The sequence below is a fragment of the Pogonomyrmex barbatus genome, unplaced genomic scaffold, assembly GCF_055798465.1.
Source record: "Pogonomyrmex barbatus isolate J1 unplaced genomic scaffold, ASM5579846v1 scaffold7, whole genome shotgun sequence".
Taxonomy (NCBI): Eukaryota; Metazoa; Arthropoda; class Insecta; order Hymenoptera; family Formicidae; genus Pogonomyrmex; species Pogonomyrmex barbatus.
Genome location: NW_028297171.1, coordinates 3,876,227 through 3,895,106, shown reverse-complemented (window position 1 = coordinate 3,895,106; position 18,880 = coordinate 3,876,227). Strand labels below are relative to the sequence as shown.

Below are 18,880 nucleotides of genomic sequence, written 5' to 3'. Positions count from 1 at the left end.
CAAAGCGTGGAATAAATAGTACGGATTTCCTATGACAACGATCTTCGTTCGTCAGCCGATAGAACTTCGAGATATTTGCCGCGATTGTACCGATGGATAAACGATTTGTATTTTGAATCGATCCTCATATTGGTATTGAATTCCGCAAGAAAGAAAATATATCAGTTTTATTAACTTTGTATCTTTAATCATAGTGTGTTTGTAAAGTAAAAAGCGTAAATATGATTTTTTTAAATCTCTTTTTTATATTTTTATTAACTGTTAAAAAAGTAATAATAATAAAAAGTAATAATTGTACAATGAAATGTCCGTCTAAAATTTCTAATTATTCTTAAATAATATAAATGATTACTTAAGAGATAAATTCTGAAAAGTTTAAATTTGCATACTTGGCTTTTCTTACCGCCAGTTACAATTGAATAATTTGCCAAGATTCAGTTTAGACATTCGGATCGCATCGATCGCTCCAGTTTCGGCAGCGAGGCAATTGTCCCGCGATCTACGTCCGTGTGCGCGATCAGGCCGGAAGGTATCTCCCTGAGGACGTTTACATCAGAAAGCGACAAGCGTCGCCGGCGATGGTGTTACTTCGGCGGTTGCGTCACCGCGAGAGACAGGTGGATGGATAGCTAAAGCCGCAGGAGTGACGAGTCTGGAAGAGAAATACGTTGTGGAATGAAGGAGAGAGGGAGGGGGAGAGGGACAGAGAGAGAGAGAGAGAGAGAGAGAGAGAGAGGGGGGGACAGAGTAAATGGGGTGCCAGGGGAGGATCCCTCGCATAGTGAGAAATATATATATGTACACGAAGAAGGCGAGGGAAGCAAAGACGGAGAGCGAGATATCGGTTATTCCCAGGTGCGCTTGTGTCGGATCTCGCCGGCGACGTGAGCGTCGGAACTCAGGGAGAGTCGGGACAGACGACGACGGCGACGAGGAGAGAGACTTGGTATCGAATTTGCGTCGTATTTACCAGAGGAAGGCGTCTCGACGCCTTCTTCCGGCGCCTTCGACCCGCGGGGAAGGGTCCACACATTCTCCGCCCGGCGACAATCCGTTTCGCCAGACAGCCGTTGGGAAATCGCTGGAACAGCCGCCATTTATTATCGGTGCTTGCAGCCGCGCTCCCGCGAACGTTTTATTGCGAACGATTAGGGGGGGAATTAGGTTAATTCTCCGTAATGCGTGAGATTTCATAATTCATAACCATTTGTGGCCGTTTAAGCGGGAATGGCTATTAATTTACTGATATCTTTTTTTTCGGATAATTTCCATCGTTATTAAAAAAGCGACTTTTAAATCTTTTTCAGATACGTTTTCCCTAATTATCGGCAATAAGATAATATTGAAAATTGAATCCTTCCTTGTTATTATTCTTAAAATCGTTCATTCTTCATAAATATTATTATCATAAAAAAATAGCCCTTGATATCTCTTGTATGTCTTCTTCGAACTGGATACCTGCAATGTCAGGGTGCATATTGCCTCATGCGGATAGATGTCTGACAACTGTTCGCAACTGTAGTGAAGCGATTACGCCATTGAGATTTTTCTCGGAATCCTCCTTGCTCCTGCCTCTTCATGCATAGATCATGCCTCGGATTAAATGACATCAGTTCTCGCCGTCGGACACGTTGCGGCTGGTCCTGAATTTAAAGTTACGCCACTGGCCGTTCGGATAGGGGACAGTGGTCGGCGACGGGGTTGGTTGAGAGACGGAAGGTTGGGATAGGTGGGTGGGAAGAGAGCAGGAGGTAACGACTGGAAAGAGAAGTAATGAGAGAGAGAGTCCGAGAGGGACAGAGTGACAGGAAAGGGGTGGGCCGTTCGAGAGGGCAAGGCGAAACCATGAACCATCGACCCGAGAGTCGGACGAGCTCTCGGACTCGTTATACACTCTCTCTCTGGCTCTCTTGTAGCAGGATGCATCTCCGTGCAGCTGCAGGGGCGGGGGATGCAAGGGCGAAAGACAGAGGGAGATGGGAAAAGGGCGAATGTGCCGCGCGGTACCGCCCCCGCGATGGACGTTGAATTACCTGCAGTTGCAGCGATGCATGGCATGCACGCGATACCGTCTGTCCCATAAACGGTACATGCGAGTCCTGTTTAAAATCTAAAACGTGAAATGTACACGTACGAACTGCATATTGTTTGTCGGCGTAACGTAGTTTCGGACGTGTGCGGAGTCTCTCGAATGAGTTGTAATAAACAATTATTAAAATTTATTAGTTTAATATACGTATATTTTTTTTAATATTTTTTTTAGTTTACACCTTTTAATTTTCTATAAAACGAGTGAATGAATAGGAAATTCTGTCTGCCTCCCTCTCTCTCTCTCTCTCTCTCTCTCTCTTCATTTTCCAACATGTATCAATAATTAACCGAGTTTGAAAATAATTTGTTATTACTCGAGTCACGATGATTTTCAATATCTTTTTTCCCAATGCATACGCTTTTTTCCTCGCTCGAAAAAAACCAACTGATAAAGTTTCTTACTTGGGAATTAAGGGGCTTGTATTCTTGAGGGAACTAAGAAGATAGTGTCATCAAATGGAAGAGTCTTGTAGAGGACTCGAGTGAATTCGCGTTATACGTCGTTAATGGATGAAATAATGACAGAGCGACGGCGAGGGGTGCTCTCCAGTTTTAGCAATCCCGTGGGTAGTGGCCGCGCGCGCGGCAGTTCCCAGCGAGTTCTGTAATGAAAGATTCAACGGACGAGAGAGAAGCATGCCGGAGCTCAGATACCGGGAGCGATATATCGTTGCAGCGTCGCGTTTCGTCCAATTTGCGATTTCGAGGTGAGTGCGCGCGACTCAAAGAGTCGCTGAAGTGACATAGACGGAGGGCGAGGAAGGGAGAAGGAGGACTGGCGGAGGAGGAGGACGCGGGGACGTGGGGAAGAGGATCCGTGGAGGGAGAGCGGAGAGAAACTGTTTTTCGTATTTTATCAAAAGCGTCGTCCATTTTTCAAGCCTGGCTCTGAGAACGCCGTGGCCGTGGGCGTAGTATGCCGTTCTCGGTAGCAGCGGTATGAATATTAAATGACGGAGGCGAAGTTCGCTGAGGCAAGCAAGGAGCGAGGAGGGTAAGAAGAAAGACTCAGAGATAGAGGATAAGCGGTTAGGTGTCGTCGTCTCTCATCACGATAGAAAAAAAATCTCGAGATCTTCGAACTGATTTTTGACAAGGTTCCACTCGCTGGTCGACTTCGAAATGGCTTTATCGGATCTCTTCGTTTCGAAGTACAGATGTCAAGTAAAAATGGCAGTTTATTCGCAACAACATACATAACTCTATTTGTATAAAAGCAATAAATTTATAACATATAATTAATTTTAATTATAAGAGACGTTTCAAAAAATGCCTTTTTGTTATGTAGGTATCGCTATATCGTTGTTAATAGTTATATTTGTAAATCATGTGATCATCTTTATTAAAGAAGATATAAGAATTATTAAAATATTTTTTCTATAAACAAGAAAAGAATGCAATTTCCTCGTACCTATATAGGTCATTTTTCACTTTACAATCATGACTCTGAAATAGCTCAGGAACGCGAAGCTCGCGTCGTTTGAAGCGCATAAAACTCGTGCCTCTTCGATGAACGAGGAATAACCTCCGTATCTCGGTTCTTCTCCTTCCAAAAGAAGAGAGAAAGAAAGAGAGAGAAAATGAGAGATAAAGGTAGGAGGGGGGCGGGAGGGGGTTAATGGATATCGAGCGACTCGTGCCGGCTCCGTCTTCCTCGCTGCTCCTTCTCCAGCTTCTTCCTGAGACTGTCAAAGGAGGACATGCGAGAGGAGTGATAGACTGATTTATCCCCATCACCGATAATGTAGTACGTGTGAATCGCGATAAGGACCCATTCTCACGTAACGTCGAGCATTGTAACGATGTGACAATATTAGTTTTCAATGTCACTGCATTTGTACACAGAGATTGATATCGTGTAGTCGTGGTACCGTTTGATTGATACCGTTTGATTGGTACCGTTAGCCGTGGCACCGATTTTATTTCACAAAAAGCAATTAGTTATAATTTCGAAGACCCGAACCTTTGTAAAAATAGGAATCTTTGCTTTGATTCGCTGTGAATAGCGAAATGGCATCAATTTCCAAAGTATTGATGTTACGAGATAGATAGACACCGCACTAGGATAGAAAAAAAACGTAACAACTAGTTTTTTCTATTCTAGAATTTTATTCTATACAATTTTAATTGCGTTAATAGTTTCCTTATTCAATGATAAAAAGATGTCGGGCAGATATCACCAACACGGTATTTGTAAACGCGAGTAAACTTTTATTTTCGTAAAAATAATAGATATTTTTCCATGAGATTAACGAATAAATATCATGATGCAAAAAGAATAATTTACGTAGCGTTGATGAAATACTCACTTCATTAACGGTTCTCAATTTAATTTATTATTTCTCAGCGTATGATATTGCATACATACCAGAACATACGAGAGGATAAATTCCAGTCTAATCCCGAAGACATATTTACTTTTGAGATATAATGGATTATACAGAATACACGTTTACATCACGACCGCGACTTTGTTTCACTATCATTCGCATTCAGTTTGTAGTGATATTATAAATATTATAAAGCGCGTATGGAAAACTCGGTTGTTGCAATTTTCAAACGAATATTTCGTAATTATTATGTACATATGTGCGAGGGCTGCCTAATTTAATTTACACCTATTCTTAAGTTGAAAGGAGCGGTGTACAGGATCTCGGTACACAACACTCGAACGTTATTTCCATGGATAATAGGATCCTTAAAGGATCCTCTTTCACCACCATTCTAGACGCCTGCGAGTTTCTCTAAATGACATTAAAGCACCGCGAATTTCAATTTCGCCGTAGGAAAATCGCTCTAATCAGTTTCCCGGAGGGAGAATCGATAACTTCTAACATCAATTTCCCTCGTAACTCCGTCGAGATCTTAATAATGCCACTTAATCATCCTCTCACTGTTTCTTCTCTCTCTTTCTCTCTTTTTTACTAATAATTAGTTGTTTGACTTCAAATATTTAAAATAATAAAGTTGGTTTCAAGATTTGTTACTGTGCCATATTGTAAACCGAATTTTACATTTCTTTTTTTTATTATGGAGTTTTTTACGATTTTAAAGTTATTAAAAAAATTAAAATTTAATTAGAAATCTTACAAAAAATTGAAAGACAAATTATCTATTCTCTTCTGATTTTGAGCCACTATTCCTAATGAAACATGATAGAAACTACGATCTACGACCTTTTTAATATCTTTATGTCTCATCGGTATAATTATTTATCCGGCAATAAGCCGATCGGCTGCCGGCATTTTCAATCCTCGATTAAACGCGGATAGATGACACGTCCATTCACGGACGCGATTAAAATACCCCTACGGCGTTAGCGCATGCCGTACAACTAAACGTATGTAAACACGTTTATCCCGGAATAATTCAGCAGTTAACGGCGTAACACTCGACGTGCATGTGAGCTAATTTCGCCGCTGAAGAGAGTCGCTAAATAAGCGAGAATACACATTAAGTCTATATCGCTATACCGTTTGCGAGTCATCAGTGACACTGCAGTTCTACAACGAATGAAAGGGGATTAGATATTACGGGATTAGATATTAGATAGTATTGTGTCAGCAACAATTTCTTTTTTATACATAAATTGCATGTTTTATATAAATTTGCATCGCGAGTTATGCCAGTACTTCAGAATCGCTTCAGCAATACGTTCGTCGTAAAGACAGCTAATGACAGAGCTTTCGAGTACGTTTATAGCATTCCTGCGCGGGTGCTTTTAATTCCGCACGCGTATCCGCGTGCTTTTCTTGCAACTCCGATATCACGGTCGAACGATGCTGTTACTGAGTATAATGGATTCATTGCCATGCAAATTTGCCCGCGTTATGGGCGTTACATCTTAACTACGGCCGTACTCGCGTATGATCGTGGAAAATTTCGTTGACTCGTGATTGAGATCGAGGTTCAAATCAGTTCGTTTTCAGTTTCGACGCGAAATACGGATACGCACGTTGAGCATACAAGCATAATCCATCCTTTATTAAAAACTTTACGTTTCGTTAATTTTTTTTGTAATTTTACAATTTGCGACGATAGACATTTCGAAAAAATATACGACTTGGAGGACATAATTGTTTTACAAGAACAGTGGACTCGTCATCGTTTTATAAATTTTCAACAACGTCTTTATTTCTTCTTTTGTTTCTTCTTTTGTGTGCCTAAATTGCACGCGTGGGTCTATTGGGAAATGCACCACTGAGAGTGGAGCACGCAAGAGGTGCCTGTTATGCGTCTTTTGTCGTGTCGAGAGTGCCGATGAAAAGTAATCTCGATGAACGAAGGTAAACGGTCGGTCCACTCGTAATGCCAACTGGCGCGCGCGTTTAAAGACGCGAAGGGTTTAAAATGGGCTCGATCGATGAATTCGTCGAGAAGGGGAAGAAGTCCGGTCCGATGAATTTTCTGATGGTGTCAAAGGTTGTGCCAGGGTGTTTCCGGCCGCGTAAAATCACTCGTGCAACGCGAGCCTTAATTTACGATCGCATATAAATCGCAGCATATAAATTCAAAACTCGACCCGTCCGTTTTTGTTTGCGCGATATGAAAAACCATCGCTTCTTTGTTTGCTGCCCGATCCAACTCGGGCACGAATTGATTTTCGAGATTTTATAGAAATTTGAATTGCAGGATGAGCTTGTATTTACGCAGAAATTTTTAATGACTTTGATTTTTAATATTGTATGTGGGAATTATTGTACACGCTGTGAGCATTTTGATCTCTCTCCGCAAGTGGGTAATGAAACGTTAAAGTCAAGCACAGTCAGACAAGTTGCACTTTTACTTTTTTATATAAATTTATAATTTAATTTTTATATAAATTTTTATATAAATATAACTCGATATAAAAGTTCATAAAATATTAATTTAAAAAACAGTAATTTATTTATTGAAAAAAATATATAAAATATTTAATTTTTAATTTAAAATATATATTAAAAATATATTTTATATTTAATTTAAAAGTGGTAATTATTTTTTAAAAATACTTAATTAATGAAGAAGTTCGTTACGATCGCGCTGCAGGAGCAAATCGAGCGAAAGCTTGTACCTGTCCATCGATTCTAAATTGCCGCAAGTTTGTTGCGAGTGTTTAAGTGCATCGCGAGGATATCCGAACGTGATCTCAAAAGTTTGATCGTGAAAAGCCGCGGCTGATCACTTTCAAGAATTTTGTTCTACAAGTTACAATCGCCGGACTGGTTTTCCTCTCTGGCGCTCTCGGAGTGATCTGCGAGCGTTTATTCGCGAAGGATCGAGCACGTTGAAAGACGAGTTATTAAATTTGCGTTGTCGACCACCATCAGGGATTATTTCCAAGCTTAGAGCTCTCCTCTGAGTTTGCGAGTGTCATCGAGCAAATGATCAGGCGGAGGAGAAGAACGGCGGGGGTTGGGTAATAAAGGAAACCGATGGTGGCGTCGTGTCGTACAAGGGAAAGAAATCAGTGAGAGACAGGGTGGGGGTGGAGGGAGACAGCGATTTCATTATGATTGGGGACAAAATCCTCTCAAAGCGAATCTCTCGCGGGAAAGAAGACGAGTAAGAATACCGACTATAGTTCGCAGGCACAGCCTGAAATAATCCACCGGCAACGGCGAAGTAATTTCAATTGTAAATGCTCGCGTAAAACTTTGGAGCTAAGAAACGGCCAGCGTTGAATTCTCGCGCCGGACTATGCGGCGTGACGTATCTTAATCGCTTTTTCACTAACTCGCGGTAATTCGGACCGAACACGCTGTTTCCAACATTCACGCCGCTAAGTAAATCCCTATTTTCTTTCTCTTGATACATCATTCATCACTTTTCGCCGTTTAATGCAAATTAAATGATATTATGAATTAATGCTATTATTATTTTATTATTTTCAGTTATTACATTTTTTGATAATTCCTATAAACAATTAAGTGAGTTATTTCAAATGCTCGAAATCGAAAATTACTAATTAATTTATACATATATACTAAGTATCGAAGATATTTTTGCTCGATTATAATCATATAACGGTGTAAGATAAATACTTGAAGAAATATTAATTAATATCGCTTGAAAAGTGTTGGGGAAAAAAATTGCGTGTATTTGTGTTCTATTCAATTCTGAAAACATCCCTATTCAGGATGCGTGTGATCAGCAGATTACAAATGGAACGTATACATCCATCACGTATGTGTATCATCTATATCGGTCACTAAAGCCCTTCTTCGCGCTTCTGGCATTCCAATAACGCGTACGAGATCGTAGAACGTAAGCGGCAGCCGTGAGATTGAAAGCTCTGCTCGATCCTCACCTTTGAAAACGGAGGTAGATGTTGAGAAGTATGAAAGGTAAAGAGAGAGAGAGAGAGGGGAGGGGGAGGGACAAGGGGAATGGGTGAGAAAGAAAACATGGGAGAGAAGCTGCACACGTACGGGACGAACATCGTAGGTCGTAGAGAAACTGAAGGGCTCATAGTTAACGTAGTCCTCTCTCTTCCCTTCGTTCTTCATCCTGCTTCAACCTAGACTCGTGCGGCGCCGGTCTCACGGCGATACGAATCAGTTTCCTCGAGTTTATATTCATAACGAATAAATTATTCAAGCCGGTGCCGGGATTCGAGGCTCATCGGGGATGCGTAGGCCCGTCACGTCGACCCGTATTATCCACCTAATCGGAGAACGTGCCGGCGAAAAAGTCTCGCATCTCTTTTGGCCGCGGGCTCGATTCGCTCTCGCCGATCGATAAAGCCGGCTCGGATTTCGATGGTCATTTTTGTCACCGCGCGACGAGCGAAATCAAAGTTCGAATAAAGTTTTCACGTACGTCAGTTTCCGCACACGCGATAGTGAAGTGGAACATTGATATAAATATCTAATTTCTAGCGTAATGGATCTTGTTAATTCTTTCACCATCGAGAGACAATTTTATCCCGGCCAAGTGCAGGCAAAATAATTTGCTTGACATAAAAATATGATCAAGAAACTATTATAAATTTATCTTTCACGGCAGTAATAAATAATCGTTAATCACCACGTATGTTTATCGAATCGAATACGCTAGACATAATGGACAGCGAGAGAATATACACTTTTTCATGTATTGTTACGTCATTCTGCATTTTAAAAATAAGTTACATTTTTTAAAACAATTTTACGGAGCGCAAAGGATTAATGGGAGCGTCTAAAAACGAATGTGGAAAAATATCAGCTTCAGATTGGACAGCGGTGCAGCGGAAAATCCGCGCGCTGTCGCAGGCATGCCTTTCCGGTGTTTCCGAGTGAGAAATAATTAGCAGGTTTCATCATCCAGCACGTATGTCTGTCCGCGCGTTGCAACGACCGTGCTTTGAATACGCCACCTCGGAAGCGAATATCGTGCGTTTATTGCACTGGCCGAAAAGTACGATCTACCGTACGATGTTAAAAGCGTAGTTAAAGAGGCAGGAATAGCCTGCGTGAATTTCGAAATGCTGGAGCTGCATTGCCATTAATAGTTAATAGTATCGCACTTTTTGAAGAACTAAAATTATAATTGATTAGAGAATGGTTATTATTATATGACTCGCTATTTGATTAACCGATCGGGTCTAAATTAATAATCTAAAATAGAAAAGCAAAGAAATAATAATAGGATTTAAATTTATTGAAGATAAACATTAATTAAAAATTTTCATAACAAGGACTGTCTTTTTCAATTTTTGATGAATAAACTTTTCATTTTTTTAGTTGGTTATTAAAAGAATATTATTATCTGATTACGTTTTAAAAATTATGAAAAAATTGATGTTGATTCAAACGTATAACTTTGCAATTTTATTTTAGGTAGTTCTTAAATGCAGTCCTCGGAGTCTTTTAAGGTATTTGCTGCAATTATCGAGCCTTTTATTACAAAATTAGATGATGCGTTGTTGCACGCGTTGTCACATAGAAACATAGATAGCGCGAAGTTATTCAACCGGCTCATTTACTTCTCTCTAATTTCGCACGAAGTTTCTGTTCCTGTTAGACGACTGATTGTGATTTAAAGGTTTATTTAATCATCACAAAATGTCATTAACACTACTAACGTATTTCGATCCGAGTGCGCGAGAGGAGCAAGAGCGAGATGGATAAAGGAAGGGAGGAAATTTTATCTGACGGAAGCGTGGGAGAGGAGCCTTATTAAGGGTGGCTCTTCCGCCCGCCTGAGCGCTTAAATTTCAGAACGTCATTCTACGAAACACGGGCGACATCGTTAAGGCACGGCAGTCGAGATTAAAGGCTTTCCCGGATTCGAGAGATTTCAAGTCCGGGATTGTCCGCAATTAGTGCGGAACGAGGGGGTAAAGCAGTGACGGCGGCGGCGGCGGCGGCGACGGCGGCGGCGGCGGCAACGACGGCGATGGCGACGACGACGACGACGACGACGATGACTACAACGACGAGCTCCTTCAGGAAACTGTAGAAAGCTTCCTGCGCGGACGCGGAAAAAAGTAGGAACGTTAACGAGAGGAATCTTAAGGTGCGTTGCAATCGTTATCGACCCCTCTTCTTTTCTCTCGAGGCTGTCTGGAAGATGATTGCATTCGCTGCCAGACAAACGTACAGCAGGGAGACGTCGAGAAGCTCGTAATTGATAGTTCTTCCTTGTACGCTACGTTTCGAGTTTATCGTCTTTACGTATCATTAAGGGAGTTATTAAGGAGACGAACAGTACAGTTGACTTTTGCAATTAATTAACGTCCTTAAGCGAGATAGATGGGATCGGAGCTTTTTATACGCTCTCATGACGGTGTGATTTTTCGCTCGACCTAAATAATTCTGAGTACCACCGCCGAACGAGATAATTTAATGATCGATATTACGGCACGAATAATTTTGGCTGCAAAATATGCTTCTCTTTTCTGTACTGTGCTATTAAGTAAGGCAAAGTTTAATTTTACGGCAATATCATTTTACGATAATACACGGATTTCAATGTATAAACAACATATAAATAATAATAAATGGATATTGAGAAATTATTTGTGCATTTTGTTGTTTTCGAGTATCGATGTTTTCAAGCAAATGAGAGAATCAAGTGACTGTACTTAAAAACAGAGCTTTTTCTTAGATTTACAATTAAATATTATATTTATTATTATTATTATTATTATTATTATCATTACATTTTTCTTACTTGTTTGGTTCATCCGTGGTTCATTAGCTTTATGAAAAGACATGCGCTGCGATTCTTTTGTACCTCATTCCAGATGCCGAGATTCAGGAAATGTAGAGATACAGAGAAGCGGATTTACAAAAAAAAAAAAAAAAAAAAAGAATTTATTTAGGAAATGTGTTGTCAAATGTGGCATTACTTCTTTACTTTTTCTGACATCTTCTCTTTATCTAAATTTCGCAAATTTATACAATTGAACGCTATTATTTAAAAATTTCGTTCGAAATCGCGTTCATTGCGCTCGTTGTCGAAATTCGTTATAGGTTTCTTCACGTTATAGGTTACGACCGTTGCACGGACTTGTTAAACAGCCTCGCACATTAGATTTCCGTAAGCGTTCGTGTAAGCGCTCGCGCGCGCCCCTGTTTCTATCTCGTTTCCAGCGAAACTTTTCGAGGCACACCACCGCTCGGCGCGGTGCTATAGACACGCGGGAGAACACGCGCGGCACACGTCGTGTCATACGCGCGTTTACACGCGCAGGAAGTTGGACGGCTGCGCTGAAATTGTTTCCACGGGAAAATAGTATGGACGTGCGGTAACCGGCGTCGCGATAGCGCGGATGTTCCGCGACGCGACGCGAAACTTTCGCATGAACAAATTTCGCACTTCGATCGCTTCAATTACACGCCGCGACGTCGCAACGAGTTGCGATATCAATGCTGCAAATAGGTATGTTTTTTTATAACGCAGCCTGCCCGCATCTAGGGCACTTTATTCTACGTACAGCGGCCAATAATGCCTCGCGAAACGCGAGGAGACTAAAACAGTGAGATTTTATATATATAACTGACGTAATTGACGTGACGTTCGAGCGTCGATCTTTCGTTCGTAAAAAGTAAGTAATTTAAAGTTTTATTATTGCATTCGCGACGGGACAATTCCGAAGTCGCGTTCAAGTCCGAAACGCCATATACAAAATTTACGATACGCATTATTCGAGAGTCACGTGTACGGTGGATCGTAAAGCCAAAATGGAAATTTGGTTCACACTAAACGCGGAACTCCGACGTTTACGGGATACGAGATATGAGCTACTGGGGAGTTCTTTTTTTAATAAAGTGGCGCAACATCTTGTCGCGACGACGGCGGGGAAGCGCGTTTCCACCCTCTGCGAAATTCCGTCATAAAATATTTATTTATTCGTAAATAAGCACCGATCCCCTAAAAAAAAAACGCGCGTTTTCGAAACGAATGAAAATGTAATTGAAATACAGTGGAGATATCGCCGGGATGTAACGACCGAGCTATCGTGCGATATCAATGCGCAATTTCGATGAGGTATAACGAGGCAGAGGAGCTCCTCGCCGTTATCGTGAGAAGGGTAAAATCCCTGAATCAGCATGCACATAATATAATTCAACATTCCGTAGATGAAGAAGTCGGAGTTTGAATGTCATTTAAATTCACTCTTCCCTCTGACTGTTTGTCACATCGGAAATATCATTTTCAGTTAACTGAATTTTCATTTCCTAATTATATAATATTCTATAAATAAAATTTTAATGTAATGTAATGTAATTTTAATGTAAAAGAAAAATTTAGATCAAAAGATCTATAATAATCTAAGCTTAATATGAATTAGCTATGTGCGAATATCAATCTAATAGATCCTTTTTACGAGATACAATGTTTATTCCACTCGCTCCGTCTCTATTTTTTCGCTTTTTACAAGAATCGATTCGCAACGGAAGACTTAGAATAAAAGAGAGACGTTAGGGGAGGATTTACCTGCGAAAATTAGGCAGCGGGCCAGCATCCTTCGATCGTGTGGTCGAATCGCACGCTCGACCGAGCCCGGCGTCTAGTTCTCAGAGAGGAACGATGACGCACGTCCGTGTTTTTTTGTGTCACCCTGATCCTCGCGATCAGCCGCGATGCCGTCGGGTCGTTGCTGGATCGTTGCCGCCGCCGTCGTCGTCGTTGTTCTCGTCGTCGTCGTCGTCGGCGTCGGCGTCGTCGGCGTCGTCGGCGACGTGTACGACGCGCGGCGCAGGGACCCGGTGGCGATGGTGACCGACGACGAGAACGAGCAGCGACGTGTCCTCGCGGTGTCGACGGCGATGCTGCTGCGAGTGCACGCGGTGCATACGCGGCGCGCGGCCGATCTAAAAGCCGGCGGTTTAGATATCGCGCGGCGGATTGCGACGGGGGCGACGACGGCGCTCCGGAGGACAGCGGAGGACGTGAGGGAGGGTGAGGAGGGCACAGATAAGTACACCCGAGAGCGGAAGAGGTCCGGCGGAAAATGCGACGCGCGTCTACTACCCTCGCGATGAGAGTCTTTGGCCTCCGGCACCGCCGGCCACGACTGATCGCGCCGGGTAATCCCCCGCGAGTGCCGGGGCGCATGCGTGCCACCCTTTCTCCTGCCCCCCCTCCTCCATCCTCACCGCTTCCCTCCGTCGGGCGCGGGGTGGTTACCCCTCTTTGCGGAGTCTCTCTCGCGCGCGAGCGCTGGCTTCCGCCGAGGGGGTGTTGGGCGGGGGGGGGGGGTGGTTAGGATAGTTGGTGGTACAGGTGCCAGGACGGAGGGAGGAGAGGACGCACTCTCGCACACGCACGATGAGATAGCGCTCTCAAATAGCAGACGTGATTTAGCCATTTACCGGCGGTGGTGCTTAGGAAATATTAAATGCTAAAAAGCGGTGCATCATTTTTTTTTATTGCCGTAAATAGCTAGGAACGGCTAAGTCAGTAGTATTTAAATATCGTGCACTAGAACGGTTATCTTTGATTAATTCGTACTTTCTAGATTATGATCTACTTGGAAGAGAACATGCAACGATGACGGTAAAGAGAATTTATTAGCTACGATTTATTAGATTTCCTTCTATCTACATGATAATTCTACATTATAACTTCCTTTCCGCGAGACCCACCCATTCCCGCAGGCTGATTTCCGTTGAGGGGGTTAATAGATATAGATAGATAAAGGTACAGATGTTACAAAGAACGGAAGGTACTCAGATAGACATGGAGTTCATTGTGAAGAGAACTAACTTTCTCCAATATTATACGGGATTTAACCGTTCGCTGGTGTAGTGTAAAGAACGTTACTAAGAAGTATGATAATTTTCTTGTTGCAGATAGCCCTCGAGACCTGTTACGTCGACAGCAATTACAACTGTCCGTTATCTCTGATTAGCTGTCATTTTCTCCAACTATGACTGATCTATTTGTAGTGTACTAGATATTTGCTTACTTTATTAAATAGCTTTATTAAATACTTTATTAAATATTTAGTTCTATTACTAATCTAGATAGGTCAAAATTAATGTGAAAGGTGAAAAGTTAAAATATATTTATTTTCTATAGACGTGAATATTTATTTTTAAAATCTTTTTTTTAAATTAATGAAAAATAAAAATAGCAAATAAAATATTTTAATAATACAATTACCACGTTATTACGTGTTAAATTGAACACGTGTTATTAAATCTTAAAACAATCAATTTATTATATATATATATATATATATATATATATATATACAAAACAATTTTATTAGGATCTAAAAAGTTGGCCAAATATAGATCTAAAAATTAATTTTATTAGGCCATTATTATATAGAATGTTTAAAATTATGATGAAAATACTGCAAAATTTTTTTATATTCTAGCACCAGCGAACGGTTAATTTGAACATTTTACATTATATTATCATTATTTTTATAACAAAATTATTTTTCAGATTTCTATCCAGCAAAACTATTTCTCTCCGTATATAAATTTATTACAACATATAGCTTACAAGCTCAAGCTTTAAATTGAAACTTGAATGTAACAAGCGAGAGTCTTTATTTAAATTTCAATAAATAATTTCCTTACTTGTCTCTGAATCGACCCTCGCATCGTCGTTTATATCTCCACCGAATAATCGACATAATTGAATTCTCTCAAGGAACAATTAAATACTTAGACTGGAGAAATCTCAGGTCTACAAATGGTCGTTCTTTAGTTGCCGCCGTTGCATTTGTCATGATGAATCTATGTACGGGGAAGGATGCTCGGTGACAGTAGAGGGATGAGACGCAGGTGTCACAAAGGGACGAAAGAGAGTAGCGTTTGCATTCCGTGGCCGTGAAGCACGCGCGAAACCCTCGGCGGCATTACTCCACGCGTATAATACCTGCGCACGTGCATAAATTATCCGCGAAACCGCGGGGCCTATGTATTTCTCGACACTGCAGTGCGTTATATTTCCTGCCGCCCGCACCGAAACAAACGCAAGCCGCGCCTCGCGCAACGGTGCGCGTCTGCGAATCGCCACTTTAATTAATTAGCCGTCTATCTCTTTCCGTGTAATTTATTACGAGGTGTATATATTTAATTTCTTTCCCCGGGTTTTTTTCCTGAGGTCGCGCGCGCGCGCGCGCGCGCGCGCGTATGGCCTCTCGCTGGCGCTTGGGAAACGTCAAGAACATTTTTCACGCTCTTTATATTTTTCATATCTTCCTTCTAATATGCAAATGAATTTTTACTACGCTTTACTCCGGCCCGCTATTAACCATTCGTGTGCTCTATCTTTATAATTATATTTTTCCTCACGTTCGCAGCTTTTTTCTTTGATTTATTTCAGGCCAAATCTCTTTGACGTCGTGTCGCATCGTGTTCTCTCACTGTGCGAAAGTTAAAAAGGATATCTCGATATCTCTTCCCAAGATTTTACCTTGCCTCGTACCAGCCTCTTCGCCTCGGGAGGGGAGGCTCGCGCGATCGATCGCGATGCTTAATTATCCGACTATGCGTTTTACGCTTCGGAGGACTTTTCGCTACGTGTCTCGCGTTGTGTTGATCATCAACTGGTGCAAGTACTTATCTGCTGTCGTGTACGAAACGCCCGCGTAATAGGAGGCTGTCATTGTCGATGGTCGTAACGTCGTACGCAATAAAGCTCCGGCGAACGCGAAAGGACACGGCCGGGAGGGTAATATAGGGTGAGGCGGCCAAAAGTTTTCATACGATAGGGGTTAAACGATGGGGTGCTTGCAATGCAGATTTAAATCATAAAAGATACGTCGTGAAGGTATAAGCGAGTAAATTGGAGATGGAGAAAGAGGAGAAGAATTAACGGCTAATGCTTACATGGACCATTGATAATTGGTACAGGAATGACGCGTAAAATAAAAGTAGCTCACAGGATCGATATTAATAAAACGTTTATTACAAATAATTTCCTCGTTTTAAATCGTGTTTTTTATTTATAATTATGAATTATCCCATCGCTCATCGTCATTATTCAATCGTTATTCATCAATCGTTCATTGCCATTAGTAACTTATATTATCATAAATATGCCATTAGCAATTTTAGTAGCAGTTTATTACATCAGCCATTAAATCTTAATATTATACATTGCAGAATATTTTTAATTTGGATATAGAGTTATTTGGATATTGAGTTGTGCTCGATTTTGTTCACTTTTTAATATAACCGTATGATAAAAATAATATTTTTATATTTAATAAGAGACGCGATTTATTCGGCATTTACACTTTGACAGCTCGTTCGCCCGTGCAGCTATTTATTCGGGCCCATTCACTTCGGGGGATTTGTTTCGCTGCCAGGGCGAGCGTTTAACACGAGGTCGCGAAGTTTAGTATAATAGTATCGGTGAAGCGAACCTCGAGCCGTTCTCTCGTTCGTTTCGAGCGTTCACGAGAGCGAGACGACTTCGTGGATCAGCGGGGACAAGAGGGGTAAGAGGCGGCCGGGGTAATGGCAAGGGGATGCGCGAGGCTTGCATGCGGCGGCAACTCGGTGCAACCCGAGGTGGAGGGATACGACGACTGTGTCCGAGCACGTCGTTAAAACCCGACCCGGGGCTACGATTGTCGTCGTCCTCGTTCTCGTCGTCGTCTACCGAGTGTACACTCTCCCGTTTCTCTCTCTATCTCCCTCTCTTCCTCCCCCTTCGGCATCCCTCGACGCGCTCTCTTCTCCGTCCAACAGCGCCGGTCTATCGTTCCACCGGGTTCGCTCGTTCGACTATTGTTTCGTCAAGTGCAGCGTAAAAGACTCGAAGATCACCCCCGTCCGCTTGGTCCCCATTGTACCGGCTATTAAGGCCGTTGTCTTGATGCTCTTTCTCCTCTCTCTCTCTCTCTCTCTCTCTCTCTCTCTCTCTCTCTCTCTCTCTCTCTCTCATATAATCTTCCCGTTTCTCCCTTCGTCTACTCATCGTCGAACCCGGCTACCACCTTGTCTCTCTTCTCTTTTGAGTCCCTTCGTCGCGAGAAGGTAAGTGCAGTTTGCGCAAATTCAAATTTATCCCCGGGTCACGTTCCCTCGAGGAGCGAATTAAGGGCCCAGGTATGGAGCTGTCAGGAAGCACGCGTCGCTACTTAATCCTACCCGGAGCCCGTCTGCGAGAGCGGCACGACGGATATGTTGCGGTTCGCAGCCGACGCGAACCGGTTCCCGTGCGAATTGTGCTTTGCTTTTTCATTTCCGAGAACGCAAGATTTCGTGGGAACTTAAGACGCTGAATACAGATGTAGCTATTTTTTTTTTTTTTTTTTTATATTTCTTCAAGCTGAATTTCTTCTCGAGCTGAATTTTTCTTCTCGACTCAAGAAGCGTAATGAAACTCGCATTTCAGCGCTTGAAAAATTGAAAAATTGATGCAACGAGAATTGAAAAGTCGCATGCGCTTATTACATCACTCTATCCCTTTTATATATTTTCTTTTTCTATGATAGCATTTTTTTTTTCTTTTACTTTTTTCCCTCTTTTATTTCGTTCCAATTATAGGATTGAATTGCTCGCGCATAAAGCTTTTCCCTTCTCAACGTGAATCTCTTCCGCAGTTTATCGGTCTTTCGACTTCATCGTCGTCGCATTCTTCGATCTTAAGCGCGAGACATAGCCGCATTCGTGGCATTTCCTCGTAGAGATTCACGGAAACTGACTCGAAGGGAGACAGAGGCGGTGAGTCCCGTCGCAAATTGGTTAGGTAATCGATGCCGGTCTTGGCATTCCATTCGTAGGTCAGACGTGTACCGTTTAATTAGAATACCCCGTTCTATCGCGTTAAATACCAGGTCGTACCGGAAGGACTGATCCAGATTTTTGTAATCTCTAATGCCTCCCTCCCTCGGATTCCTGCCATCCGGGATATCTCGGCATTAAACTCGACACGTTTCTGGCGGAAAGATAAAAGATTAAATATACCTTTCAGATACATTACACGTTCAAATTGTTATAGACTAAAGGTATCGCGCGCAAATGTTCTGAAAATTTATCAAATATTTGACCGGACGATTTGAAATATGCTAAATAAATATTCCTATGTCAATATTCCTATGTAATATTACATATATTTATTTATCACACATATGATTATCAAGTAATCGTAGTGTACGCGAAGTGTCATGTATATTTATTAATAAGCGTTACAAATTGTCGGTTATTTCGTTTCTTTGTCTTTTTTTAATTAAATCCAGGTATCTGAGAAATTAATCCGCTCACGGATTAAATAAGGCATGCGCGGGAAATTTATTAGGCGAACAAAATACGAGAAAGGAAATTGTGTAAACATTACGCGAGAAAACGTAATCTCCATCGCTTGAGAGTGGCCGCGTCGCATTAAAATTAGCAGCCACCCAAACTCG

At 41.8% G+C, this 18,880-nt stretch overlaps 1 protein-coding gene across 10 annotated transcripts in view; it reads right to left on the bottom strand.

Annotated features, from left to right (window-relative positions):
• Nucleotides 1–13,296, bottom strand: part of Dscam2 (Down syndrome cell adhesion molecule 2) — a 91,818-nt gene extending 78,522 nt beyond the window's left edge. For 5 of the 10 annotated variants that reach the window (XR_016140951.1, XR_016140952.1, XR_016140953.1 and 2 more), the window contains exon 1: nt 12,997–13,039. Coding sequence is in view for 7 of the 10 variants with exons in the window: in XM_089083408.1 (XP_088939534.1) it covers nt 12,997–13,024 (28 nt within the window). In the remaining 3 variants the exon portion in view is untranslated. Of the gene's footprint in view, nt 1–12,996 lie in introns of all 10 variants that reach the window. The other 5 variants (XM_011640084.3, XM_011640087.3, XM_089083410.1 and 2 more) reach the window with 1 other exon arrangement.
• Between the last annotated feature and the right edge of the window lie 5,584 nt (nt 13,297–18,880).